General features: G+C 38.9%; 2 protein-coding genes, 1 non-coding gene and 1 pseudogene across 5 annotated transcripts in view; 1 reads left to right on the plus strand and 3 right to left on the minus strand.

Moving 5' to 3' along the window:
- On the minus strand, positions 1–23702 carry Lrrc63 (leucine rich repeat containing 63). Of its 3 annotated transcripts, none has more exons than XM_070003225.1 (11): positions 23351–23702; positions 22289–22444; positions 18036–18122; positions 15283–15972; positions 14763–14816; positions 10921–11090; positions 7794–7892; positions 5181–5317; positions 3155–3238; positions 2296–2355; positions 1–697 (listed from the first exon to the last, which is right to left on the minus strand). In XM_070003225.1, exons 2-11 carry the CDS (start codon positions 22392–22394, stop codon positions 478–480), a joined length of 1707 nt encoding a protein of 568 aa, XP_069859326.1. In that variant the 5' UTR covers positions 22395–22444; positions 23351–23702; the 3' UTR covers positions 1–477. The 3 variants fall into 3 exon arrangements, with proteins under 3 accessions (XP_069859326.1, XP_069859324.1, XP_069859323.1); XM_070003223.1 differs by having other exon boundaries at positions 2296–2535; positions 22289–22441; positions 23351–23701; XM_070003222.1 differs by having other exon boundaries at positions 2296–2535; positions 23351–23701.
- On the minus strand, positions 1972–2106 carry LOC138814377 (small nucleolar RNA SNORA40; annotated as a pseudogene).
- Positions 21181–21287, minus strand: LOC138814400 (U6 spliceosomal RNA). The gene has a single exon (XR_011367979.1). It is a non-coding gene; the product is annotated as a U6 spliceosomal RNA (small nuclear RNA).
- Positions 23703–23926: 224 nt separating the features above from the next.
- Lcp1 (lymphocyte cytosolic protein 1) overlaps positions 23927–27512 on the plus strand; it is a 78015-nt gene continuing 74429 nt past the window's right edge. Inside the window, exon 1 of the mRNA XM_070003226.1 lies at positions 23927–24054. The gene's annotated coding sequence lies outside the window, so the exon portion shown is untranslated. The remainder of the gene's footprint in view (positions 24055–27512) is intronic.

Raw genomic sequence — 27512 nt, forward strand, 5'->3', positions numbered from 1 at the left:
AATATTTTATTCCCAAAGCAAATGAACTGAAATCGTCTACACTGGACAGATTTCCACAGAAATATACAAGCTTACACCAAATACTTGGATTAGTAACTTGGAAATCATATCAACACACACTTCAGTGATGACTCTGAGATGCTCTTAGTCGTTTAGTTTGTATACATGAAGAGACTATATGTAAATGTAAAACATAATCCTTTTTACATTTTGCAAAGGATTTGGACAATTATCTTCTTATAATGAGCCTGGTCTAAAAGAAATCTTCCAGATCTCCACTGAAATCCAAAGGCCTGTGCTGATTTTTCATGAGTAATTATTCTATAACACTTTCCTAATCGTTACAAATTTGCAGAAGGAGCTAGGATAACAAAGAGCACTATATAAGGAGACCCTGGTGTCTTCCATTCAGAACCTGTACTCCAAGACATGAATTGCTCATGTGTAGCTATTATTGGCTTTTAAACATAGTATGTATCAACTGTATTCTTCTTCATCTGTCCAGTCCACATTTAGAGTTATTATTTTATTTGTAAGACGTGTGTAAATAAAATTAGTTTCCCTCATTTTCTCAAGGCAGGAAGTAGAACAGACCAGAAATAAAATAGGAAGCTGTGTGGCTCCAAAAATATCAGTGGATCGGATGATGTGAAAACCTCCAAATCTGGGGCCTTGACACCAGTCACACGTGGATGTGCTGAAATGAAGAAACAGCAATAAGATAAAAACCTGTGGCATTGATCCCATTGCTTTGGGCCTATGTGGAGGCAGAACTTTCTTGTGGGAGCCAGTGGCTGAGGAAAGCTTCTCACCTCATGACAAAGAAGCAAACGAGAAATGGGAAGATAGTTATATCCACCATTCTCTTCAAGGTCCTGTGTCCCAGTAATCTCTCACGAGGCCCTACCTCTTAAAGGTTTTACCTCTTCCCCGGTAGCACCACCCTGGGGTGGGGGTTGGGGAGAGAGCCTTGAAGATACAAACTGTAACACCTGTCTTTTATAAAGTCAATATTGATCATTTGTATATTCCTGGTAAACCCCCCTTCTTAGGCATACAACAAACACCTTTCTCTCTTTTTGTGCTAATCCTGATGCATGAACTAGGGGTCTGGACTCTGTCCCTGAGCTTTTTTGTTCAAGGTTAGTGCTCTAGCATTTGAGCCACACCCCCTACGTCCAGCTTTTTGATGACTAATTGGAGATAAGAGTCTCCCAGACTTTCCTGCCCTGGCTGGCTTTGAACTTTGATCCTCAGATCTCAGCCTCCTGAATAGCTAGGATTATGGGCTTGAGCCACAGATGCCCAACAACAAATATTTTTAAATAGTTTGGACAGTGTTGGTGAATATGTAAGTAAAAATAGCTTCATACTATCTGAAGGAAATAGAGATCTATTTGGGTGGACTATCAGTATACAGAGGTTAAGAGCCTTAGTCCTTCATGACACCAAAACTTGCCATCTATTGTGTGTGTTTGTGGAGGTGGTGAGGGAGGCTTGAACTTAGGGCCTGGATATTGTCCCTGACTTCTTTCTTTCCTTCTTCCTTCCTTCCTTCCTTCCTTCCTTCCTTCCTTCCTTCCTTCCTTCCTTCCTTTCCTTTCTTTCCTTTCCTTCCTTCCTTCCATCTTTCTTTCTTCCTTCCTTCCTTCCATCTTTCTTTCTTTCTCTTTCTTTCTTTCTTTCTTTCTTTCTTTCTTTCTTTCTTTCTTTCTTTCTTTCTTTCTTTCTCTTTCTTTCTTTCTTTCTTTCTTTCTTTCTTTCTTTCTTTCTTTCTTTCTTTTTTTCTTTCTTTCTTTCTTTCTTTCTTTCTTTCTTCCTTTCCTTCCCTTCCTTCCTTCCTTCCTTCCTTCCTTCCTTCCTTCCTTCCTTCCTTCCTTCCTTCTTTCTTTTGCTTTTTTATACCAACTTTATTCTCAGAGCAACCTGTGTAAGTTAACAAACCCTTACATTGCCATCTGTTGTTGGAATCGTATTCCTTCTTACATGAACCAAAATCTCATATTCAGCAATGAGTTCTGGGTTGCAAAAGAGGATTTACTGTTTGCACCTGTCTGTAAGGCTTTGTTACAACCCCCTGACCTTTTTTTCTTTTTATCAAGTGCTCTATCACTTGAGCCACAGCACCACTTGTGGCTATTTGGTGATTAATTGGAGCTAAGAGTCTGTATTTGAACCATGATCAGTCTCCTAAGTAGCTAGGATTATAGGTGTGAGCAACCAATGCCCGGCTTGAGCAGTATTTTAGGTACTCAAATGTATACTTTGGTGAAAGACACTTTAGAATTGACATACCTTTCAAGTAAACTTTGAACTTCTGCTGAAATTTCATCATAAAAAATACAGAGGTTATTTCTGAGAATATAAAAAGCACAGATATCAGTAAGTCTTAGGGGACTATTTCTGGAATTCTGTTCCCAAAAAGCAGGATGAGTGTATGTATTCTCATATTGGAGTTTTGTCAGGTTAAGGTCCAGAATTCCAGACGGGAAAGCAGTCAAATCATTCCCATCTACATTCAGTTTGTCAAGTGAGCTGCACATGAAGAAAACCATAGTGTTAAAAAGATGCTTATGCAATGTAAAATATTGAACTAAAATTTTGACCTGGCATCCTTTACAATTGACATTAAACTTGGTAGCAACAAAACATGTATTTCAGTATTTCTTTAGAATCAAGAGAAAGTTAACCTAGCCAATATTACTATGCAAATAAACACAAACTGTGTGAGTAATACAGTTGAAACATGTGTCCAGAGATGTTTGCCAACTGTATCACTATAGAAAAAGAATTATCTCCAAACACAGGAATACTATGAATACTACATCATATATCACAGTATAATGATACATAGAAAAATGTTCTAATAGCTAAGTCAAATATCAATACATACTTATTCATTCAAGCTTAATAGAGTCAAGGAAGTTTTATCTTATTCCAATGTACGATAGGTTATGTTTTACACCTTGTTAAAAATTATAGGGACTCTGATCCTTATAAAGTTCTGTACATTAATCATTCAGATTTTGCATAAACTTTACATGCCTCATATATTTTATGGTCATTAAATAAATAACTCAGTGTTCTTAGCACCATCTTTACCAATTATTCTTCAAGGGATAAAACTGGGAACTAGCCACTTCCAAAAAAATACCTGAGTTTCTGGATTTCATTTGGAATGGCAGTAAATTCATTGTAGGAAACATCAAGTTCCTCAAGACTGGGAAGGGAAAATAACCTTAAATAAACAGAAAAATCAATTGTTAAAATGAGTATGTACTTTCATTACTGAGTAAAACAATGAAATAAGTAGCGGTGTAAAGTATCCTTTTATAAGATCTTGTAATTTATATAGACTCCTTTTCATTATAGGTGATATAACTTTCATGTAAGTTCCTAATTATGAGTTATCTATCCATTCAAACTGGTGTGAGATGTTTAGAGTGCACAAAATCCTATTTGATTTTTTTAAAAACAGATTTTTCCCCGTTTGGTGCGTTACATAGCTTCCTAGGTTGAGAAGGTAAGAAATAACCACATTCTGATAAATAAGTCATTTAGTCTTTTCCAGTTCAGGAAGCCAAATTCTCAAGACTCTTAGGTCCAATTTTCAGCAAAAAGCTGAAAGTGGAGGCATTCACTCAATGGGACCTGAGACTTGTCCAGAGACCTTTCCTACTCTACCTTCTGCTTCTCCTGAAAATTCAGTATTGTACCAAATCATCATTATACACTTCCAAAACTAAATTGCATATCTGTCAAACAAGCCCAGCATGGGGTAAAACCACATCCTCTTTTTTGGGGGGCGGGTCTGGTCATGGGGCCTGAACTCTGGGCCTGGGCGCTGTCCCTCAGCTCTTCAGCTCAAGGCTAGCGCTCTTACCACTTGAGCCACAGCGCCACTTCCAGCTTTTTTCTTTTTACTTACGTGGTGCTGAGGAATCGAACCCAGGGCCTCAGGCATGCAAGGCAAGCGCTCTACCACTGAGCCACCTTCCCAGCCCCCACCACATCCTCTTTCTCTACCTTCTCCTCTTACAAACCCAGCTTCAATTTCTGTCTCAATGGATCTGCCTGCTCTTAGGGATCTCAAATAGGTGGAGTCATGCCATATTTGTTCTTTTCTCTCTGATTTATTCCACATAACATAATGCTCTGAAGAATTATCCTTGTTGTAGCATGGGCCACCATTTCATTCTTTGTGAGAATGTATGTGTGTATAATTTTGCTTATACATTCATCTCTTAATGAACATTTAGATGGAGGCCACCTTTTGTCTATTATGAACAGAAAGCGTGGGTTTTCCGTTACCCTGTTGTTGCACGACTGAATTGCTGACTTTTTTTTCAGACTATTTCAGAGTAAATAAAGTTGCTATGGACAATCCAGTAGCTACCTTCTTCCTCTTATAAAAAAGAGAGCTATTGAGAACATCACAAGGGAATACAAATTCATGTCACTATAAATTCATAGATCCAACTTTAGCTAAGCTTAGCTAAGGCTTAGATTTGAGGGTCATGGTTTGAAGCCAGCCCACACAGGAAAGTCCATGAGACTCTTACCTCCAATTAATCACTAAAAATGATGAAGTAGAACTGTGGTTCAGGTGGTAGAGCATGAGCCTTGAACACAAAAAGCTCAGGGACAGCAACTCGGCCCTGATTCAAGCCCCAGAACAGGCACACATGCACATGCACATGCACACACATGCACATGCACACGCACATACATGCACATGCACACACACACACACACACACACACACAGATAGCAACTCGGCCCTGATTCAAGCCCCAGAACAGGCACACATGCACATGCACATGCGCGCCCACGTGCGTGCGCGCGCGCGCGCGCGCACACACACACACACACACACACACACACACACACACACAAAGATACTGGGGCAATTCACTTGAATCACTTTAGATGAGTTGCATTCATTCCTTTCACAAGAGATGTCTGCATGTTCATTCACTAGACCCATATTGTCTGCCAACTGTTTAGCTGGTAGAATCATTTTGAATACCAGACTAAGAAACAAATCAGCAAATTTTAACAGAGTAAGAATTAATGAATAACCAAAAAGCTTCCAGCTACTTTCAAAAGGGAAACTGATTCTTAACGAAATTGCAAGCTCTTTATTTTCTGTGTTTATACTCCCAGACAATCAACCTTACCCACTTGGAAGATCATAAATCAAATTGAATCCAATGGCAAATACTCTAAGGTACTTAAGGTGGTAAATTTCAGAAGGAATTTCTTTGATAGGATTATTTCTCATTATCAGTACTTGTAAATTTTTAAGAGAAAGTATCTGGGGGACATAAAAGAGAAACAAACATGGATGAGATAATACAGCATTAAAACTCGTATAAATTCTGAATAAATACAGTAAATTCAGTATTGAAATATTTATTGGCTCATGTCATAGCCCTTAATAGATTCTTTCAGTCAGTTTTTTATAACTAACAGCTAGCTCTAGTAGACCCAGTGAGATACTGCAACTATGGTATGCATATACCTTTGATCAAGAAGAGGCCTTTTCTAAATATGAAAGGCCATCAGATGAAAATGAGGGAAGAGGTATTCACCAGAAAGGTGCATAGAATTAATCTTCCTGATTAGGGTTGAACTTTTCTTCTACTAACAGTCTTTTCATTTAATATTTCTGCTTCAACCCTCTCCCACCCTAAACTATTCTACTCTGTGCTATACCTAATTCCAATATTTGGAACTTTTTATGAAACCTGTATTAACTGCAGCTTTCCCACCTACCCCAACCATGGGCGTTGTATTCACTGCCTTCACCCTATGCTAACTGAAAATAATTAGCCTATTGAAGAATGAGCCCTTTTCCAGGTGCTAGTAGTTCAGCTCTGTCTGTAATCCTGGCTACTTGAGAGGGTTCAATCTGAAAGATTAAGGGTCAAAGCTAGCTTGAAGAAGAAGCATCCTTGAGATTTCATTTTCAAGTAACCAGCAAAAATCCAGGCGGAAGGAGTGGCTCAAGCAGTAGGGCATCACCCAAGCAAGTAAGACCTTGAATTCAAGTCCTAGTATTTTTTACAAAAGCACTTTATATCTTACATCTTAATAGCCCCCTTCTACTTCTACCTGATTTTTTAATTGGATAGAATTTATTTTTGTCAGTTGTGGGGCTTGAACTCAGGACCTGGGAACGGTTCCTGAGCTCTTTTGCTTAAGGTTCTACCACTGTGATCCATAGTCCTACTTCTGTTTTTGTTTGTTTGTTTTTGGTAGTTAATTGGAGATAAGAGTCTCATGGACTTTTCTGCCCAGGCTGGCTTTGAATTGCCATCTTCAGATCTTAGCTTTCTGAGTAACTAGGATTATGGGCGTGAGACACCAATCCACAGCTGGATAGAATATTTTTGGGCAGATAATTTGTGTGTAAGATATAAATGAACTTAGAGAACTAAGATCTTTATATTCCCTGGGAATTCTCGTCTAGTCAAATTAGTAGAATTTTGTCTAGTCAAATTAGTAAAAACTGGGGCTGGGAATGTGGCTTAGTGGTAGAGTGCTTGCCTACCATGCATGAAACCCTTAGTTTGATTCCTCAGTACCATATACACAGAAACAGCCAGAAGTGGTGCTGTGGCTCAAGTGATAGGGTGCTAGCCTTGAGCTAAACAAGCTCAGGGACAGTGCTTAGGCCCTGAGTTCAAGTCCCAGGACTGGAAAAAAAATTAGTAAAAACTGTTTTTTTTTTTTTGTATTAGAAAAAGAACAGGGTAATTCTTCCTAGTGAAAAGAAACCCCTACAACATTACTACTTCTGTCCCGTGCTCTTGCATTACTTTTCTTCCTGGCTCTTACCACCACAGGGCACACAAAGCTGGCGTATATACGCCTGTGCTCTGACCCCACTACAGCACAAGTGCCACAAAATAGGCATTTTGTCTGCTGTGATAAAAAATGTTTCCAATACTAGGTATTTGAAACAGGAAGAATGGCAATTTGCCAAAATTCAATTCAATAAAAGTCAATATTCTGAAAGTCAATTTATGAACAACCAAGTATCCAGCAACTAATAAAACATTTACCCAAACCATTGAAAACAAATCTGCCCCTAATTACTCTTAATGTTTCATTTATTTGAAGTGACATTAAGTGACACTATATCTGATGATTTTTCATTCAATTTATTAAGCCGAAGTCGAACCCTTCCTTATGGTAATTAAATCTTGTTCCTGTTAACTGGTAACTGGGTCCTGGTGGCTCACACCTGTAATCCTCACTAATTCAGGAAGATGAGCTCTGAGGATTGAGGTTCAAAGCCAGTCTGGGGAGGAAAGCCCATGAGATTTTTTAATCTTCAATTATCCACTAAAAAGACAGAAGTTGGAGATGTGATGTGGCTCAATGTCAGCCTTGAGTGAAAAAGATATAGGACAGCAGCCAGGCCCTGAGTTCAAACCCCAGTACTGGCACACAAGTCTAGTTATTAACTTGGTTGCTGTAGCTCATGATTAGCACATGGATAGAGGTACTTTAGGTTTTATTCAGAAGAAGAAGTTACTTGTTATGAGCGACACAATTATGAGAATGTATTTGAGAGCGTGACTTTCGCCCAGTCTTTGAGGATTATAGTGCTGAGTCTTCCTAAGAAAAAAATCTGTACTTTTCTACAGTGAGCCTTTTTCAGAAGCAACCCAAAATGTGTTTACTTTAAAATAATTTTGGAGTGTTTAAACCATCTAGTTTTATTACAATTATTCACAATAATAAATTATATCAATATACAAACAATAATAAAATGGACTTACTTCATGAGGAAATTGGGTGAGATCATTAAATGCTAGGTTAAGATATACCAATTGTAAAGCAATTGGTGAGAGGTCTGGACAATACCGGAGAGAAAATCCCTAAAGGAAAGTGACAAAGGGTAAGGAATTAATGATTAATATAAAATCTGCCCACAGGATTGCAGCATTTTGGAATATCTAACAGCAGTATGACAGACAACCTCAGCAATAAGATATACAATCAAACTTTCCTAAGTTCATGGAGAAATTGTAACTCTGTGTAGTGTTAGTTTTACTTAGCTGTTGGTTTTTGAAGAAGGATCTTGCTATACAGTGGAAGCTGGCTTCAAATTTATCTTAATGGCTCCATCTTTAAAATTCTGGCATTACAGGATTATATTATCATACTAGACCTTCCAGGTACTTTTAAATTGTGTTGCACTTATCCTGACTGAGAGCATCTTTTCAAATTTAAAAGGGTAATTTGTTTCAGTAAATTGTTAAAAGTCTTTTGCCTGTATTTCTGTTTAATGTGATTTTATATTGAATTATAGTCTCAGTTTCCTCTGGTAGTTTACAAAGCACATCTTATTTTTCTGTGGCCCAAACCTTAAACATGGTAAACATGCTGAAATTATTAGTTTTGTTGGTGGTGTTGATCATAATTCTGAAAGCCACAATATCAGATCCCCCAAATTACAATCCTGAAAGATTAAAATCCTATTGAAACCTTGAGAGTTGAAATCATGAAAACTCCAGTTTCCACTGAAAATAGAAGTGCTACATATGAGTGGTGAAGCTGAGTTCTTGGAAGAGATGAATGTGTGTTCTTCTGTATGCGGCATAATGCCCAAATCATTCATTCGTAAACTACTTCTGGCCCTTCACACATAGTGCCATGTCTGCCTTCAGTAAATGCCATGTAGCTGGGTATGGTGGCTCATATCAGCATTCAAGAGGCTGGCAAAGGTCAGCCTGGGCTACAAAGAGACACTCTGTGAAGAGAAGAAGGAAGGAAGGAAGGAAGGAAGGAAGGAAGGAAGGAAGGAAGGAAGGAAGGAAGGAAGGAAGGAAGGAAGGAAGGAAGGAAAGGAGGAAGGGAAGGAGGGAGGGAGGGAGGGAGGAAGGGAAATAATCACAGATTAGAAGGCTCTTGCATGAGATTTGAGGAGGGTCAGGGAGAAAAAGAAGAAAGGACAAACTGTAGGAGAGAAGAGAGGTAAAAATTCAAAGACAAAGAGAAGAAGAGTATCAGGAATCATGAGATGGGGACAGAACAGCTGAAATGCATGGAAAACAGAAAAGCAACACACATAGAAAAGGAGATGTCACTGGTGTCTGGCTACTACTTGTTAAAAAGTAGGAGAAACTGAAGCAAAATCCTGAAATAAAAAGGTGGCTCTTAGAGAATGCAAAAGAAGAAGAAGAAGAAGAAGAAGAAGAAGAAGAAGAAGAAGAAGAAGAAGAAGAAGAAGAAGAAGAAGAAGAAGAAGAAGAAGAAGAAGAAGAAGAAGAAGAAGAAGAAGAAGGAAGAAGAAAGAAGAAGAAGAAGAAGAAGAAGAAGAAGAAGAAGAAGAAGAAGAAGAAGAAGAAGAAGAAGAAGAAGAAGAAGAAGAAGAAGAAGAAGATGAAGAACAAGAAGAACAAGAAGAACAAGAAGAACAAGAAGAACAGAAGAACAAGAAGAAGAAGAAGAAGAGGGGGTGGGGAGGGAAAGGAAAGAGTAACACAGAGGGTAAGTATGGTCATTTTGTGCACACATGGAAATGTTATGATGAAACCTCTTACTATGTAATGTAGACTAATAAAATTTTTAAAAGAAAGATTATACTGTTTTTCAGAGAATAAACAAATGAAAACTTGATGTGCTAAATGACCTCCCAATCAATGTTGCTATGCTGATGCTAAGCTCCCTCCCAGGTTACAAAATACAGGGCAAAAGAAACAATTCTTAGGGATATGACTGATGGAGAAGAGTCTTTGCATATTGAACACTAAATCTAGCTGAAAACTGCACATGTCACTGTCTAATGGGTGGCATTTTCAAAATGGTCTCTGCTGTTTTTCTTATTTCAATTAGACATACAGATTGTATGTGTGTGTGTGTGTGTGTGTGTGTGTGTGTGTGTGTGTGTGTGTGTGTGTGTGTGTGTGTGTTGGGTCCCAAGGCCTGAACTCAAGCCCTGAGCTATTTTGCTCAAGGCTAGTGCTCTACCACTTGAGCCACAGCTCCACTTTGGGTTTTTGGTGATTAATTGGAGGTATAAGTCTCATAGACTTTTCTGCCTGGTCTATCTTTGAACTGTGAACCTCAGCTCTACCTCCTAAGTAGCTAGGATTACAGTCATGAGCCACTAGTGCCTGCTAAACACACAGATTTTGGAGGACAAAGAATTCTGGGTCCAAATCCAAGCTCTTCTACCTGCTTATTGGGTGGTCTCATGAAATATTGTTTCACTAAGCTTCAGCGTTTTCTTTCTTTTTTTTGGGGGGGGGGGTCCAGTTGTGGGGCCTGAACTTTGGGCCTGGGTGCTGTCCCTCAGCTCTTCAGCTCAAGGCTAGTGCTCTACCACTTGAGCCACAGCACCACTTTCGGCTTTATTCTTTTTGCTTATGTGGTGCTGAGGAATCGAACCCAGGGCCTCAAGCATGCAAGGCAAGTGCTCTACCACTGAGCCACCTTCCCAGCCCCCTAGGGTTTTCATCTGTAAGTAAAGACTCTAATATATACTTTGCAGAGCAGTGAGTTTTAGTGTTCGTATAGACTATAATTAATATTTAATAGACTTTAATTACTATTATTGTTATTCTCCATGCTTGTACAAATCTAGCCTAGCAGTAGATTTGGCATGAGTCCCAAAGATTTTTGATAACTTAAAAGTATAATAATAAGTTGGAAACCCACTGTCCATACCAGGTTGGGTAATGAAAAAAAAAGGACTGTGATTATCTTTTGATAATATAGCTGGTGAGACTAAAAACAAATGATTACAGACAGATTTAGAGATGCAATTTTACTATGTTCTTGGGGGAAATCTATTGAATCAGGAAAGATTCCATCAATATCATGGAAACTAACCTACAATAGGATACTCAAAAAGTACTTGTTAGTGCAGCTGGAGACTGATGTTCAAAAGCTGTAGCAAACCTTGAGATTAAGTGCATTTCTTCCATGTACTTGGCAGGTCACGATGGCCAGTTCAACAATGGCCATGATAGTTTCATAGCGTGTGGCTGCAACTGACTTAAAACCTTCACCACGTAAAACATGGCTATCTGGCTTTATGGTTCTGATGGTTCCAGTGGTTCTAATCAATCCTAAATAAACAAAGCAAAAGAGAACATAAAATATAAAGGAAACCACAAGAGCATAGCTCAGATATCACCTCCCAAGAGACAGCTCCATTTCCCTCCTAACATCATCTTGATCCAAATACCCTGTGCAATTTAACTCTTCTCTCAGTTTGGAGATTCCACATAGAAAAGGAAAGGAAAAAAAAAAACCAAACAGCTCAGGAATTAGCCAAGAAAAGACTATCTAGCTGGTCTCCAGGTAGCTCACACCTGTAATCCTAGTTACTCAGGAGGCTAAGATCTGAGGATCATGGTTTAAAGCCAGCCTTGGTTGGGGAGTCTGTAAGACTCTTATCTCCAATTAACTACAAAAAGCTGGAAGTGGAGCTGTGGCTCAATTAGTAGAGAATTAGCCTTGAAAAAAAAGCTCAGGGATGCTGGGCACTGGGGGCTCACACCTGTAATCCTAGCTACTCAGGAGGCTGAGATCTGAGGAGCAAGGTTTGAAGCCAGCCCGGGCAGGAAAGTCTGTGAGACTTTTATCTCCAATAAGCCACCAGAAAACCAGAAGTGGCACTGTGGCTCAAGTGTTTGAGCATTTGTCTTGAGCTGAAGAGCTGAGGGAAATAAAAAGACTGTACCCAAATGCACTTTGTCATGACGTGGTGGGCTTTGCCTTCCATTAAAATATGGACTGTGTAAGCATACACCAGGTATTGGCTGAGAAAATAGTTGGAGATTTTATGTACAGTAATCAGTTTATAAATGTGCATCCGTTCTTGCTGTATTATTTGCCAGAATGTATTTTGAGATCTCCAATATGTTTTGAGATTTGCAGGTCATTTGCTTCAATGGAGAAAGTAACGCATCTTAGCATCACTACAACATCAAAAAGTTCACCTTTGAAAACATACCGGACCCCTTTCAGATCAATGCAGAATAAAGAAAGGTGTATGGTGTGATATAAAGAGACTTGTTCTTGGGAGAGGGGATGCAGCAAGAAGGATGGCAGAGGGAGTGAGCTGTGTGCTCACCCACCCTAGCTGCCTTTTGAGTGGGAAAGAAGAAATCAATAGAAATTCTTCATAGGTCTCTGAAGTATCTGTTTCACTTGCTTTGAATCTTCCAAGGACTGAACCCTCAAAAACTCAAAGCCAAAAAAATATGATTAGGCTATACATATTGTCTAATCTCATAAGGTGAAGGAGACCCCAAAATTAATCCATGTCACAGACTGGCTGAATGACAGGGAGGGCTGGTGGGGTCAGAAAGTCCTACAGATGGAGTATCACCTCCTGCTAACTACTGTTACTCAAAGATTCATTTGTTATGTTCTTTTTCTGCCTTAGAATTTTGAGTTTAATTTTAAACCCCAAATTCCAGTATTTCAGTGAATCTCTCCAACCTATTCTTTATTCTCTTGAGCACAATACTCACAGTGACTTTTAAAACCCTGTCAGAAACTCCAACTAGGGGCTGTTTCTGATCTTTTTTTTCCACTAGTTTTCGGACAATTTGTTTTGTAGGGTGCTTCTTCCCTTCCTTCCTTCCTTCCTTCCTTCCTTCCTTCCTTCCTTCCTTCCTTCCTTCCTTCCTTCCTTCCTTCCTTCCTTTTTTCCTTCCTTTCTTCTTCCCTCCCTCTCTGCATCCATGACTGTCTCCGTCCCTCCCTCCCTCCCTCCCTCCCTCCCTCCCTTCCTTCCTTCCTTCCTTCCTTCCTTCCTTCCTTCCTCCTTTCCTCTTTACTTTTTCTCTATCTCTCTTTCTTCCTCTCACTTTTGTTTTCTTTTTCTTTTTGAAACAAGCTCTTGCTCTATAGCCTAGGCTGGCTTTGAATTTTTGATTTCCAGACCTCTGTCTCTGATGTATTGTGATATTTTTTAAAACTTAATGCTGAGATAACATTTATAAAGGAACAATTCTAAGGAGTATGGATAATACTCTCCCCTGCCCACCCCTCTTTTTCTTAGTCAAGAGTAGCACTGATTATTTTCATGCCTAGTGTTGAGCTTTGTTAGGATGGGCCTATTTTTAGGTATAGGTTTTTTGATCAGAGCTCCATGTGTTCACGAGGGCACTTAACAGTTTGGCAGAATTTGAGCTCTATTATCCATCTTTTGATGTAACTAGAAAAATTTATGTGATTCTTCAGTTTCTTTGCTGATTTTCCCTCTGCAGTAAGTCTCAGAGTCCTGTTTCCCAATTCCCAGCTTAGAAATTATCTGGTATCCTTGAGGGAATTTGTAAACAGATTTCCAAATTTACTTCCTTTCAGTCCTCTCTTGTCCTAAACTTTGTTCCCTATGTTCTACTGATCCTTTCAGCTTTGAAGCTAAGAGCCATCTCCTCTGCCCCCTGACATGGACACATTCTGCTTGGATTCTCTTCTCCCACAGCACAAATGCCAATAGGCAATAGGTCAAGGTGTAACTCTGGCATGAGCTTCCCTTCCTTCAAGTATTTAGTCACTAAATCCATGCCTGCATTGGTTACTTTCCAGTGCCTTCAACATTGATTTCATGTACATTTTGGCAGCTTTAATAGTTTATTTGGCAAGAAGGCAAATCCAGTAGAAGCTATCAATCATGTATAGAGCGAGAAGTTTTAGGGCTATCTTAAAATTTATGTCTGTAATTCTAATACCTAACATTCCTGTGGGTATTATTTCCTGCTAGTTTTCACTTATTTGGTTTTTGTCTTTGGGTGCCTGATTATTACAAATTGTTTGCTACCTACTATTTTTGTGATAGTGTTGGTAGAGACGAATGCAAAGCCTGGGATGATGTAGTCTTTTTTTTTTTTTTTCAATTTATGCTAAAAAAAAAAACTAAGGTTAAAGCCCTATGACAGTGTCTGGAATTAGTAGTTAACTTTCATTAATTCATGTCTATCTGCCACATTCAGATTAAAAAATGCATCAACTTTTAGGGGCTCAACGTATAGTTAAGTGGCAGTGCACATTGCCTCCTCAGCACAGGTCTCCCTGGGTTCCATTCCCAGCACCATAAAATATACAAACAAAAATAATCATATGTCAGCTTTGGCATCCCTAACATCACTATAATATCTGGTTCACAGTCCAAAGTTAGCCAGGCACCTGTAGCTCACACATGTAATCCTAGTTACTCAGGAGTCTGAGATATAAAGATCTCAGCTAGCCCAGGCAAGAAAGTCCATTAGATTCTGATCTCCAATATCAAAAAAGCTAAAAGTGGAGCTGTGACTCAAGTGGTAGGCTTGGGCAATTAACCTCGGGGTCACTGCCTAGGCCCTTAGGTCAAGCCCCAGGACCACACAGAGACACACATAGACATAGACACACACACAGATACAGACACAGACGACACAGACACACATAGACACATAGACACACACACACACACACACAGAAAAATTAATTCCTAACTTATGGGAAGGGATGGAAGGAGGAAAAGGAGGGAGAATGAAGGAAGGAGTGACACTGACCAAGAAGCAATGTGCTCATAACTTGACTCATGGAATTGTGACTGCTCTGAACAATTACATACTAATAATATTTTTTTCAAAAAGTTAATTGATCAGTAATTGGCTTAAGAAACTGAAAGTGACATTGAGACACACTGAATTACACAAACAATCTATACACAAAATTACCAATATTTATGCAGAGAACGAATTTTATAGTTTCTAAAAGAATGATATAAATCTAGAATTTACCTTCCTGTGTTGATTTTTGGACAGTCTCTGCCTTCCCACTTTCTACGAGAGCCTCTAGAAGAAAAAAATTGGGGGGGGGGAGACAAGCTTTGGAGTTGTTAAAATTCATTTGAGGGTATTAGAACTTCGTTGTAATTGCTCATTATTTAGTGAATTGGGATGATCCATGGGAATGAATCCATGAAGGCCTTTACTTATGGAGTTCATCTAGATAACCTTCTCATTCCTGTTCATGCACATTTTTTCCTTCATGTCAGTTTTTCTGAACCTTTGATTCAGCGATCCTTTTGGCTCTCATCATTACCCCATGGTTGGAGTCCCCAGTTTGTCCTGGGTAGATCAACAAGATCAGGATTCTTGTTACAGCCCATTGTCCCAGGTGTTAAATATATATGCAAAAGGTGATTTTACCTTTTCACCCTTAAAACCCCGAGGAAGGGTCCCATTTGCTTACATTTATTTCTCCCCACTTTGCTCTAATTGACCCTTGTTATTACAGACCATGTTCTATCATATTTACCTATTTCAGATTGTCTTTGAGGTTTTCTTGGGATCACTGGTATTGGTAAGCTTTTCATTCCTACAAACTTAGCTGAGCCTAGTACCACTTTATTGACGATTTGCTTAACATCACCTAGTACCACTTTATTGACGATTTTCTTAACATCAGCTTTCCAAGATACAGTCTTCTCTGGTTTAATAGATACACTGCTGGATGCAGAGCTTACTAATACTTCAGTTGACGCTTTCAGAGTAGAAGGAAGCTCAGAGTCTGTAATATTTGGCAAAATTTCAAGCTGAGGAGAATTTTCCTTTAACCGGGTAGTGATAACCAAGTAACGACCACTGAAAGGTTGGGAAAACTTTGAGGGAATATCTGAAGAGTCTCTTATTTGACCAACCGGAATCTTCTTCTTGAGTTGTTTTTTCAACTTTCCCCCAAAAACTCGCTTAGAAGCTGACTGACATCGTGGGAAAAATACGGGAGGAGGAGCAGTCTCTGGTAAGTGCCAATAGGTACGGATAACAGATTTGGGGATCATAGTCCGTCTTCCTGGTATCTGAAGATCAAGACTGATATTACGGACACTGACTTGTAATTGTGGATGTTTTTCTGAAACTTTAAGAAGACTAGTTCTACCTATTTGTTTTGGAATGATTTTATCTTCAGTAACTGGTACATTGAGTAGCTTAGTTTTACCAGTCTTGGCTGAAAGAAGAGAGAGAGAAAGGAAGAAAATTTAAATTCCATTTATCAGTATGTCAGGCATAAAACTAGGACTGTCTTAGCTTTGATAATTTTTCTTTACCTATTTACAGATCTCTCACCATCTGAAATATGTTTATGCTTGCTCAGCTGCCACAGCTTTGGTTAAGTGATGGTGATAAAGTTTGAACAATAGAAAAAGTGCAAAGGCCAAATCATATTAGATTTAGAAAGAGTGGAGAGATGCTCTGGGAAGAACAGAGCCAATGGAGAAATATAGGATATAAGGAAAGATTATAACCATTTGTCATTCAAACTCTAGCAAGATGACTTGGATGAAGTTTGAGAACATTTTGATACTGGCTATAAAATGCCACACATTTAGTTGAGCTAAACAGTAAGTCTTTTCTCTTTTACATCTAGAAATCCACTGAGCCCAGATTCTTATGTATCTCAGTCTACCAGATGTGCCTTTTCTTTCCCATGGGGCAGAACGTTACATGACATTTTTCTATTGTCTCAGCTGAACGCAATACATGGATGATCTCTATATTGAAATGAGAAGGCAAGATATTCATTTTTAACATATTAATCATAGTTATTTTCAGTTTTCTGCCTGATCAATTTCAACGTCTGTGTTATTCCTGAACATGGTTTTGATGTTAGCTCCGTCTGTTTAGATTTATTCCACCCCCCCCCCATGTTTTGTAGCCAAGTACTGGTGGCTCACATCTATAACATAGCTACTCAGGAGGCTGAGACTTGAGGATCCCAATTCAAAGAAGCCTGGGTAGAAAAGTCCATGGAACTTTAATATCTAATTAACCAACCAAAAGCCAGAAGGAGAGCTGTTGTTCAAGTGGTAGAATACCAACCTTGAGCATTACACTCAGGCCCTGAGTTCAAGCCCTAATACTGATACAAAAATAAATAGATAAACACATAATAAATAAATAAATACATAAGCAAACATACATTGTAATTTTTTCTCCCAATGTTTTTATCGAGATTAAGTGATTACGTAAGCTTCACAGACCTGTGGCATAGTTATACTTAGCTAGAGTAATTTTTAATTGAAAGCTAAACTTGATATGTAAGTTACAGAAGGGTAGATAATTGCATGCGTAGCTTCAGTTTCCTTTATCCTTTTTTTTTTGGTCTTTTTTACAAATTTTATTTTACTTTATTGTAAAGGTGATGTACAGAGGGGTTACAGTTATGTAAATAAGGTAATGAGTACATTTCTTGTGGAACATTGTTCCCCCCTCCCTCATCTTTTCTTTTTTGTTGTCTTTGAGTTTCCCTATGAAGTCTTTAATGAATAGAGTATGTATCTTATAGCTCCCTCAATTGCAATCCACTATTATTATGCTATAATGCTATTGATCTAGTATAAGGTGAAACAGTGTGGGAAGTGTTCTGCGATATGTTAAACCTTGGTTTTTGAGTGGGCCTGAACCTCTTCTCTATGGGTCAGAAATTGTTTTAGTCTCCCTCTCCTCACCTTCCCTGCATACGAAAGCTAAAGGGGCTAGACTTGGCTAAATTTTCCCTTCCTTTAAATTATATGGGGTTCTGGTGACCTAACTTCTCTTAAAGGACATGTCTTTGTTGTGGAGAATGCTCTGGGATGATTTTATTTTATTTTATTGGTCATGGGGCTTGAACTCAGAGCCTGGGTACTGTCTCTGAGCTTCTACATGCAAGATTAGTGCTCTACCACTTTGACACACAGCACCACTTCCAGTTTTCTGGTGGTTAATTGGAGATAAAATTTTCTTGGACTTTCCTGCCTGGGGTGGCTTCAAACTGTGATCCTCAGGTCACAGCATCCTAAGTAGCTAGGATTACAGGTGTGAGCCACTGGTGACTTGCTCCTGGGACTATTTAAATGAACACCTTACCCTTCTTCCTCGAGGACAAATGTCTCCACTCTTCTCAAAGAACTTGGTGGGTTCCAAAAGGAAAAACCATGGCACTGTAGAGTTACCAGAAACTTCTAAATCTCCAGGAGGTCTACACTCAGCCTCTAGCAAATCATCAAAATTAACATTTAAGTGTCCTACCCGTTAATGGTTCAGTTTTCTTCTGCTTCAAAGGAACTAGTTTCCATTTTGATCCTACCTTTGTAGGCTTTGGGATGATAGTTTTTCCTGTGAAATACAGAAAGGAAAAATAAGTGAAGAAGCAAAAATATTCAAGTAAATCTTTCCACACTGTGCCACATTTCTTCTTACCCTCAGACTTTACACAAAGAAATAGCACCGATAATTGCAAACGGTTTCATTCAGGCAAGGGATCTTGAAAAGAAAGCAGAGGTATATGTATCTCTAGCAACTTTCAATGCATTTCTTCAAGAATACAAGTGAATGATTATACCCTTTTGGTTTAACTTCCTTATGTCTGAAGTCACAAAGCACAGTAAAGGCTATAATACCTTTTAGAATAAGTGCTATATGAGAAGAAGCAAAGCAGAGAATCACAGGCCATGTGGTCAGTACAAAGAAATCCAGTATAGATTGTAATATCAAGGACACAAAACCTATACATGCTCTGCTAAAGATTGGATAATGCATCTCTTCGCACCTGCATGGTACCCCATCTGAGCACATCCTGTACTGTGTTCAATCTTTAAGAAAAGGCTGCAGCTCTCATGTTTGAATTCATTCTTCCTCTAAATTCTTTCTTGTAACGGAACCAGGGTTGAAGGATAACTTGTGTTTCCTGCCTCTCTCCCACCCCCCATATTTAGAAGTAGATTCTCTAACATAGAAAAGATCATTGATTGCTTGTTTGCTTTTTTGATTCATTTGAGGATGGAGATGACCACTTCCAACCTCTTTATATTTTAACACTGACACTACAAGTCTACTCACATTTACTTTTCAAATAAGTGTGACCTGCAGTTTTCTATTTCTAATATCAAAACTATTATTACAGTTACTACTATTATTACAGTGGCTACACTCAGTGGATATGTATTATAATTTTTCTTTATGACCTCCTTTTTAGCATGTGATATATATATATTTAATATATATACACACATAGATATAAACTAGTAGTTGCCTTTTATGTTTTTAAAATGGATACATTTTATTAGAAGTTGAATTTTTCGCTCATCTGTATTTGCATCAATTCGTTGTACAAGAAGGTTTTCATATGATATGTTCACATGTACATACAATATACCTTAATCAGACTCATCCCTTCCCATCCCCAAACCAATCTTCAGGGAATGTTAGAGGGTGAATCACATTGAAGTGCACTGTATCTATGAACAAAAGTAACAAAATGAAAGTCGCTGCAAGCTGTTGAATAATAAGTGTTGGGGGATAAAGGAAAGAGAGTAAGTGAAGGGGTCAATCTGATTAAAATACTACATGTGCAGGTATGAAACACCAAGGTGAGATCTTTGTAAACAATGTACGTACCCTTTAGGAAACAATGACAGGAATGTCAAATAGGTCCTATTGAGGATGAGGATATAGTTGAAGGTATAACTGGAAAGGATGATTCAGGAGGGATATGGTTAACATACCTTATGTACAAGAATGATATCTGAGCATTTGGTATTTTAATCTACTCTTTTTTCTGTGATAACAGGCTATCATTTTTCCTTTTCTTCCATTCTGGTGACTCATCCTTCCTTTCTAAGTAAATCTTTTTCTTTCCTAATTTACCACTTAATATTCCTAGGACCTCAGTCTTATTTGCCATATACAGTAATATTTTTTTTTTTTTGGTGTCAGTCCTGCAACTTGAACTTAGGGCCTAGGTGCTGTCCCTGAACTCTTTTGCTTTAAGCTAGTGCTCTACCACTTGAGTCACAGCTCCACTACTAGCCTTTTGTTGGTTAATTGGAGATAAAAGTCTCACAGAACTTTCCTGTCTGAACTGGTTCCAAACCATGAGCCTCGGATCTTAGCTTTCTGAGTAGCAAGGATTACAGACATGAGCCACCAGCATCTGGCTTCACTAATTAAATTTTAAAATCTCAATCCAGAAGCCCTAATGTCTCAAACTTACCATGCCCAAACCACATTCATCAGTGATTTCTGTTCTGATTTCCCTTGTAGAGATATATCTTCTGAGTACACACACACACACACACACACACACACACACACACACACACACACACACACAAATCCATAGTAGTTTCTTTTTTTTTTTAATTATGAAAATACCGTGGAGAGGGGTTACAATTACATGGGCAAGGTAATGAGTACATTTCTTATCAAGCATTGTTGCCTCCTCCTTTGTTTCCCCTTCCCATCCCTTTCCATCCCACTCCCCCCTGCCAAAGTTGTAAAGTTCGTTTTTCGACATAACATCTTGTACATCTCATTGTTGCAATGGGTCTACCTGTATCCCTATTTAAACAATTTGTTTTTTTTTCCCCTCCCCAAATTATACCAACATCAAATAAAGTGTAAACAGGGGTTATGCCGTAGGGGAGGGACATACAAAGCAACAAAGAAATATCTTATAAATATGTTAGAAACAATAGCAAAAAAGAAAAAAAACATTTGAGTCCTTATTTTGGGGTTCATTTCACCTAACATCAAGTTATCTGACCATTTCTGCTTGTCTCAGAAACATACTAGTTACTGCAAATAAGGGAAACCATGGGACCTATGTTTCTTTGGGCCTGGCTTACTTCACTTAATATAATTTTTTCCAAGTCTTTCCATTTCCTAACAAATGGGGCAATGTCATTCTTTCTGATGGAGGCATAGAATTCCATTGTGTATATATACCACATTTTCTTGATCCACTCAGCTACTGATGGGCGTCTGAGTTGGTTCCATATCTTAGCTTTGGTAAATAATGCTGCAATGAGTTGGTTCCATATCTTAGCTTTGGTAAATAATGCTGCAATAAACATAGTTGTGCTGATAGCTTTAGTATGGTCTTGTTTGTGATTATTTGGGTGGGTAAATGCCCAAAAGTGGGATTGCTGGGTCATAGGGGAGCTCTATGTGGAGTCTTTTGAGAAACCTCCATACTACTTTCCAAAGTGGTTGAACAAGTTTACACTCCCACCAACAATGCAGTAAGGTTCCCTTCTGTCCACATCCCCTCCAGCATCTGTTGTTATTAGAGTTCTTGAGTATAGCCATTCTAACTGGGGTGAGGTGGTATCTCAATGTTTTGATTTACATTTCTTTTATGGCTAGGGAGGTTGAGCATTTCCTCACATGTCTAAAAAATATGGAACACTTCACTAATTTGCGTGTCATCCTTGTGCAGGGGCCATGCTAATCTTCTCCTTATCGTTCCAATTTTAGTAAATGTGCTGCTGAGGCGAACACACAAATCCATAGTAGTTTCTTATGGCTGCTGTAAAAAAAAATTCCACAAACTGGGTGGCTTAAAACAACAGAAATTTGTTCTCTCACTGCCTGGAATCCAGAAGTCTACAATCAGTATCATTGAGCTACAATCAAGGTATAAGCAGGGCTATTCTCCCAATGGAATCCTTTTTATGGAATCTAATCTTTGAAAAGTACAGACTCATTCTATGCAGGAATATTGGATAGCATTGCAGCACTATGCTTATGGCCATTGTGTGCGAGTGTGTAGGGGTGGAGAGGTGGAGCACCTGCATGTGTACAGTATTAGAGCTTGAACTCAGAGCCTCTTGTACTTGCTTGGCTTTGTTGCTTAAGATTACAATTCTTATCACTTGAGCTATACCTCCACTTCTGAGATTTTTTTTTTCCGGTTAATTGGGGATAAGAGTCTTTCAGATTTGTTTGGACGGGCTGGTTTCAAACTATGATCCTCAGACCTCAGCCTCCTGAGCATCTAGGATTACAGGCACTGGCACCCACCCAGCTGAGAAGGGTTATTTTAAACAGTGCAAATACCAACAAAAAGCACAAAGTTGAAGAAACATGGCACTAAACATACCAGAGAAAAGGGACACTTGTTCACAGAGTGAGAGTTGAAACAAAAAGCCATAGGTTTCCCAGTTCTTCTCAGAAGGGAGTATTGTGTTGAATGATTCATATCTTTCTTAGCTATACATGGCCACCCATGACTTGGAAAGAGCTATAAGTGCTGATTTAGAGTTACAAATAATGAGGAAAACCTACATTACCAAGCGCACAAATAAAGACTGTACTTGTAGAAATGGACTTGTTTGGATTGTATTGTACTTATAGAATTGACAACCAAATGTTATCATTTTACAACACACATTTGTCAGTTATGATTAGTGAATGTCCTTAGTGATTCTGAGCTGCACAAGTCAATGAATTTCTATTGAAATACACAAAGGTTAATGAAAACGTCTGATTAACACACATACCTGTAGTGATTTTCTTCTTATATGTAGACAGTTTAGGGAGTTTTGGAGGTAAAGGTCTTCGAAGAAGTATTAATGGTTTTTCTATTTTACAATAACTTTTTTCCATAATCGTTGATCAAGTGAGAATTGAAGTTTTTGAGTGTGCTTAAATTGCTGCTGAAAAGTAATTTAGATTTCATATTAAGGAAAATCATTCTGTTAATTATGTTAATATCATACTGAACCTAAGTAGGTTTTTTTATAAGGAAAATAATTTACTTAAAGTTTTGGGTTTATAATTCATCAAAAAGTGATAGGACATAGTGGGCATCAGTGAGGATCACATCTGAGATCCTAACCACTCAGGAGGCTGAAATCTGAGGAGCCAAGCAAGCCAAGGTAGGAGTCTTTGAGAGTCTTTGAGGATTCTTATCTCCAGTTAACCACAAAAAGCCAGAAGTGGAGCTGTGATTCAAGTGGTAGAACTGTGACTCAAATGGTATAGCACAAATGCTCAGGGACAATGCCTAGGCCCTGAGTTTAAGCCCCAGAACCAGCTAAAAAAAATGTATAAGAATTTGAATTCAGGACCTTATGCTCTACTAATTGAGCCATACCTACAGCCCTGCTTTTTGCTGGTTAATTGAAAATAAAGTCTTGAGGACTTTTCTTCCCAGCCTGCCTTCAAAGTGAAATCATTAGGATTTCAGCCTTCTGAGTAGCTAGGATTACAGGTGTGAGTGACCCATGCCCCACTCAGAATTTTATATATACATATACATTACATATATATTACAAATACAATATATATTACATATACAGAAATTATATATACATACGCACATGTATATACATTATATATAGTATAGACACAATTCTATATGTGTATATATACACATATGTACATTATCTATTGAGAAATTATATACATGCATATGTTGCACCATTCAAACACTCACATACACACACACCGGTCATTCTAAAATTTCCCACGTGAAATGGGAAATGTACTGTCAATGTTATTTCAGTCAATAAAGGGTGATTTTTTTTTCTTAACCATAAAAATGACATTTCTTTCACTACCTCCAAAGTGTTATCGCTCCAAATTTAGAAAGGGTTTGGTCAAAAGATCTGAAAGATCCTTCTATTGTACGCAGACGCTCAAGGCTCACTTCCTGGCAGCAAGTCCCCGTTGATGTTGGCAATTTTCCATCTGTAATATCCAAAGCGATAGCTGGAAGAACTGGATTCCTACACTACCCAGAGGCTTTTCAAACCAACTGTTCATCTTTCATCGCCTTTTCCCGGGAATCTAGGCAGCTCTAGTTAGGCTGTGGTGTTCCTGTAAGGATCCAGCTCCCATACAAGCAGCCTGAGGCGAAGGAGGCCGACCTTGGCAACCAACATCCCTAGACAGGTAGGCCGGTGGGGGGCCTCACCACTGGCGCGAGAGGGAGAGAGGGCGGGAGAAAAGGCGGGGCGAGGGCGGGGCCATGGCGAGAGGGCGGGGCCACGGCAGGGGGCGTGACCAGAGAGTGGAGGGGCTAGGGGCGTGGGCGGGGCCGGATGACGGGGCGGGGCCAGCGCGTGGGTGGGGCCAGCACAGGGAGCTGGGGGCCAGCATGCGCCACTGAGCCCGGCGGAGCCTGGAAGAGCCGGGTCCGGCCCACGGCTCTGTACAAGTGGCACCCACTGGCCCAGCCCCAGGACTGCTTGGAGAGGCTGCGGAGCTGTGGGGCAGCTGGAGAAGCCGCTCCACAGGCAGCTGCTGTACCCGGAAGGCTGTGGTGAAATTGTTATTCCTATTCTTCTTCTTAATGACAATGACCACTGTTACTTATTTACTCTAGGACCAGATGCTGAGCTCCAGAAGGTGTCTGGGGTCCAGGCAGGGCTCATTTTGCCTCTCCTGCGGTGCTATCCCCTCCCCTCCCCTCACCAAAGCTCACGGTGTGCTCTCGTTTTTTCCTCCCCTGGAGGCAACCTGTTAGCCCTCTCCGAGTCGTTGGTTCTGGCTGTGTTCTGGTTGTGACTTGGTCCTGGTGTTAATGCATCTCTGTGTGTAGAGCTAGAGCCACCGAGGGGGTTTGCATGTTGGTGCATGCGTCCCTGGAGATTTGAAGGCGGCAGGACAGTAGAGAGGATTCACTAGGTGACTGGAGAAATCCCAGTTCAGCAAGTAAACTAGACTGAACTTCCGCTGAGCCTTCCCTTTCCCTTAGCACAAGTGCAGGAACTTTAGTAACTGTTGTTGGGAAACCAGACTTCTGTGTAAATAGCTTTTTTAGCTCTAGGGATTTTCCAGATTCATCCTCTACCCATCTTCCTTTTTCTCCTTATGAACTTCAAAACAAAACCAAACAAAACCCAGAAAACTTGGAGAGTCTGGGGACTGTTGTGCACAGTGTTTCCCTGTCAAGTATTAGCATATGGTTTGCTTTCCATAGGGATTACTCTGTTCTTGGTTCTTGATCACTTTGGCCATCCCAGATCCTGGATTTAGTTCACTTCTGCCTGTCTGGATATCATAGATTGATGAGAATTACAAATCAGATAGTCAAAGGCAGATCTAATCATCAATATTATCTTATTCTGCATGTTTTGTAAATGTGAAAATGTTTCTATTCTGAAGCATTAAAAAACTGCATGTGTGCCACTATGAAGTCAAGTTCTGCATTCTTAAAATAGATTCTTTTTTTCTGGGAGAACTACTGGGGTTCAGCTTTACGGAGTGCTGCTTTGTTTTTATAATTTTGCATAGTCATAATCAAGGTAATGCATTCTTCATTAAAAATAAATAAAAAGGAAAACAACTGCTTGATCACACATGGAATCTCCTGGCATCTAACTTTATTTTTTTGTAGATTTCTAACAAGTACCAGACCAGAACCTAGGGCTCTTTTATAGGCTCTTTCCCAGGTGTGAATCTTTTGTGGGTACTGCCAGGGAGTACCAGCTATTTCAGAAAATGAGATAGTTATTATGACAATGAAAGTCCATGCCTGCTACGTTTCATATGCACATGCCAGTTCTTCTAGGACATCTTACCAGCTTTATTGATGGGAATGATATAGAAAAACATAGGGTGAGTTTTTAAAAACACACATCACATTCAATGTGGATTATCATGCTACTATTCTTTTTTAAAGATTTCTTTCCCTTTTTAAAAAAGAGTAATTATTGTTTTGTCTCTGAAAAAATGGCGTTCTGTCTTTGATGTCAATGGTCTTTGATGTCACATGTTCAGTATGTCCTGCCTATTTATTTGTCTCAAGCTTTGCTGTCTGGGCAAAACCACTTCTTGTCAGAGGGAGCCACTATGCTTTCACTCTGTTAGCAGATATTATTACAGCAGCCAGAGTCAGGGTGAACACTAAGGTTATAGACATCCTACATCACGCTTTTGTAATGTTGCTAAAAATGGGATGAAAGTCTTAGGCAGAAAGCATCCCCAGGCACCCTGAAGAAAATGCTATTGATTTTCCTAATGATGGGTAAGTTCAGGAACCTCAGATTTGCTGTTGATGAAAGGAAACAGCCCTGTTGGAATGATGTAAAGAAGTGTTATTATGCCAGGTGTTAGTGGTTCACGCCTGTAATCCTTGCTCCTCAGGAGGCTGAGATCTGAGGATTATGGTTCAAAGGTAGCCTGGACAGCAAAGTCACTGAGACTTTTTCTCCAACCAATCACCACAAAGCTCAAAGTACAACTGTGGCTCAAGTGGCAGAGCCTATCCTTAAGAATAAAAGCACGGAGACAGTGCCCAAGACTGGTGCAAAAAGAAAAAAAGAAGTGTTGCTAGAAATCTTCATTATTTCCCATAGATCCCTTTGTTTTTAATTCATATTTATTGTTCCTTTGTTTGTGGATCTAATGCCAGTACTGGGACCTCCCACTGTCCCTTTTTCACTAAAGGCTGCACTCTACCATTTGAGCCCTGGTTTCACTTCCAGCTTTATGCTGCTTAATTCGAGACAAGAGTTTCTTGGGTCTTTCTGCCCAGGATGTTTTGAACTTTAATTCTCAAATTTCAGCCCCCTGAATAGCTAGGATTGCAAGTGTGAGCCACCAGTTCCTGGCTTCTATATATTTCTTTTGTTTTCAAATAGAACAAAAGTTTTGCAAAAAACACTCTGGCCAATGTAGAGTTAATCTAATATTTCATCATTTGGAAGTAATGGGAGTAATTTTTATTGGCTCATATTAGTTTTTAAAGGTCCTATGAAGTTTGAATAGTTGTTTTTCAGAGCATATTGTTTGACTATTCAGTCTTAGGGTGACTCCAGGCATTAGATTCTTTGACAAGGAGGTGTTTTTCTTGGTCTGCATTTACTTGTATGTATCTATGAAATGAAATATCTTTAATCCTCACCATAACTTAAACACATACACTTGAGTCAGATACTTTCATGCTGTTGCCTAGAGAACAATCTAACATTTTCTCAAACATTTATAAAGATACTTGCAAGCAGTTGTTGTCCTTTTAAACTCTCTTCATTTCTAGTCTTCATTATTTTTGGCCAGTCATCTCCTTTTTTCTCTTTCAAGATGATAATTATTTCTTTTCTTTTGTATGAACTAGAAATCCCATAATTCATTATCCAAAAAATTGCCAGTAAGGAAATGTCATTCAATCTACATCACAGATTTTTTTTAAGAATCCCAAATATAATGAACAGACAGCATCTATAAAAATGTTTATTAATTCATTCACTCCAGGGTTGTGTACATTAAATACTTACAATGAACAAAGCACTTTGCAAGGTGATAAACTTATAAGTTTATTTAAGTAATTTATTAGTTTGAGGCTTTAATTTTAAGCATTAAAACAAAAATTTAAATCATTTCCAAGACCTCACTTATCTATAATTATAACTACTTGAGGTTTTCTTTTTTGTTTTTAATGATTTATTACACTGCTTGAGTAGAGTTATTTTTACTGCTCTTAAAACTTGGAAACATTTTACGATTTCTTAGCTGCAGTGATCATTTTAGACTATTTGTCTGCAATCAGGTGATATTAGATATTTGTGTATATTTTATGATTCTGTCCTTCACTAAAATAGTTATAAACTTTGTTTTTTCATCTTTTTTGGTGGGCACATGGGTTTTGGCATTAACTGGTTCAAACTTGTGGCTTCATACTTGATAGGCAGGAATTCTACATGAGCCATGTCTCCAACCCTTCTGATCCTCCTAATTACACTTCCCACTGCTAGCATGACAAGTATAAGCCATCATTCC

The sequence above is a fragment of the Dipodomys merriami genome, unplaced genomic scaffold (assembly GCF_024711535.1).
Source record: "Dipodomys merriami isolate MVZ:Mamm:240054 unplaced genomic scaffold, mDipMer1.0.p SCAF_6, whole genome shotgun sequence".
In the NCBI taxonomy this organism is placed as follows: Eukaryota; Metazoa; Chordata; class Mammalia; order Rodentia; family Heteromyidae; genus Dipodomys; species Dipodomys merriami.

Coding starts and splice junctions, on each gene's coding strand:
- Lrrc63 (XM_070003223.1), bottom strand. CDS start 22,394: ATGGAAAAAAGTTATTGTAAAATAGAAAAACCATTAATACTTCTTCGA. Junction 14,817..15,282: donor TCAAAGACAATCTGAAATAG/GTAAATATGATA, acceptor TTTTTCTTCTAG/AGGCTCTCGTAGAAAGTGGG. Junction 3,239..5,180: donor ATTTATGATCTTCCAAGTGG/GTAAGGTTGATT, acceptor TGTTTATTTAAG/GTTATTTTCCCTTCCCAGTC.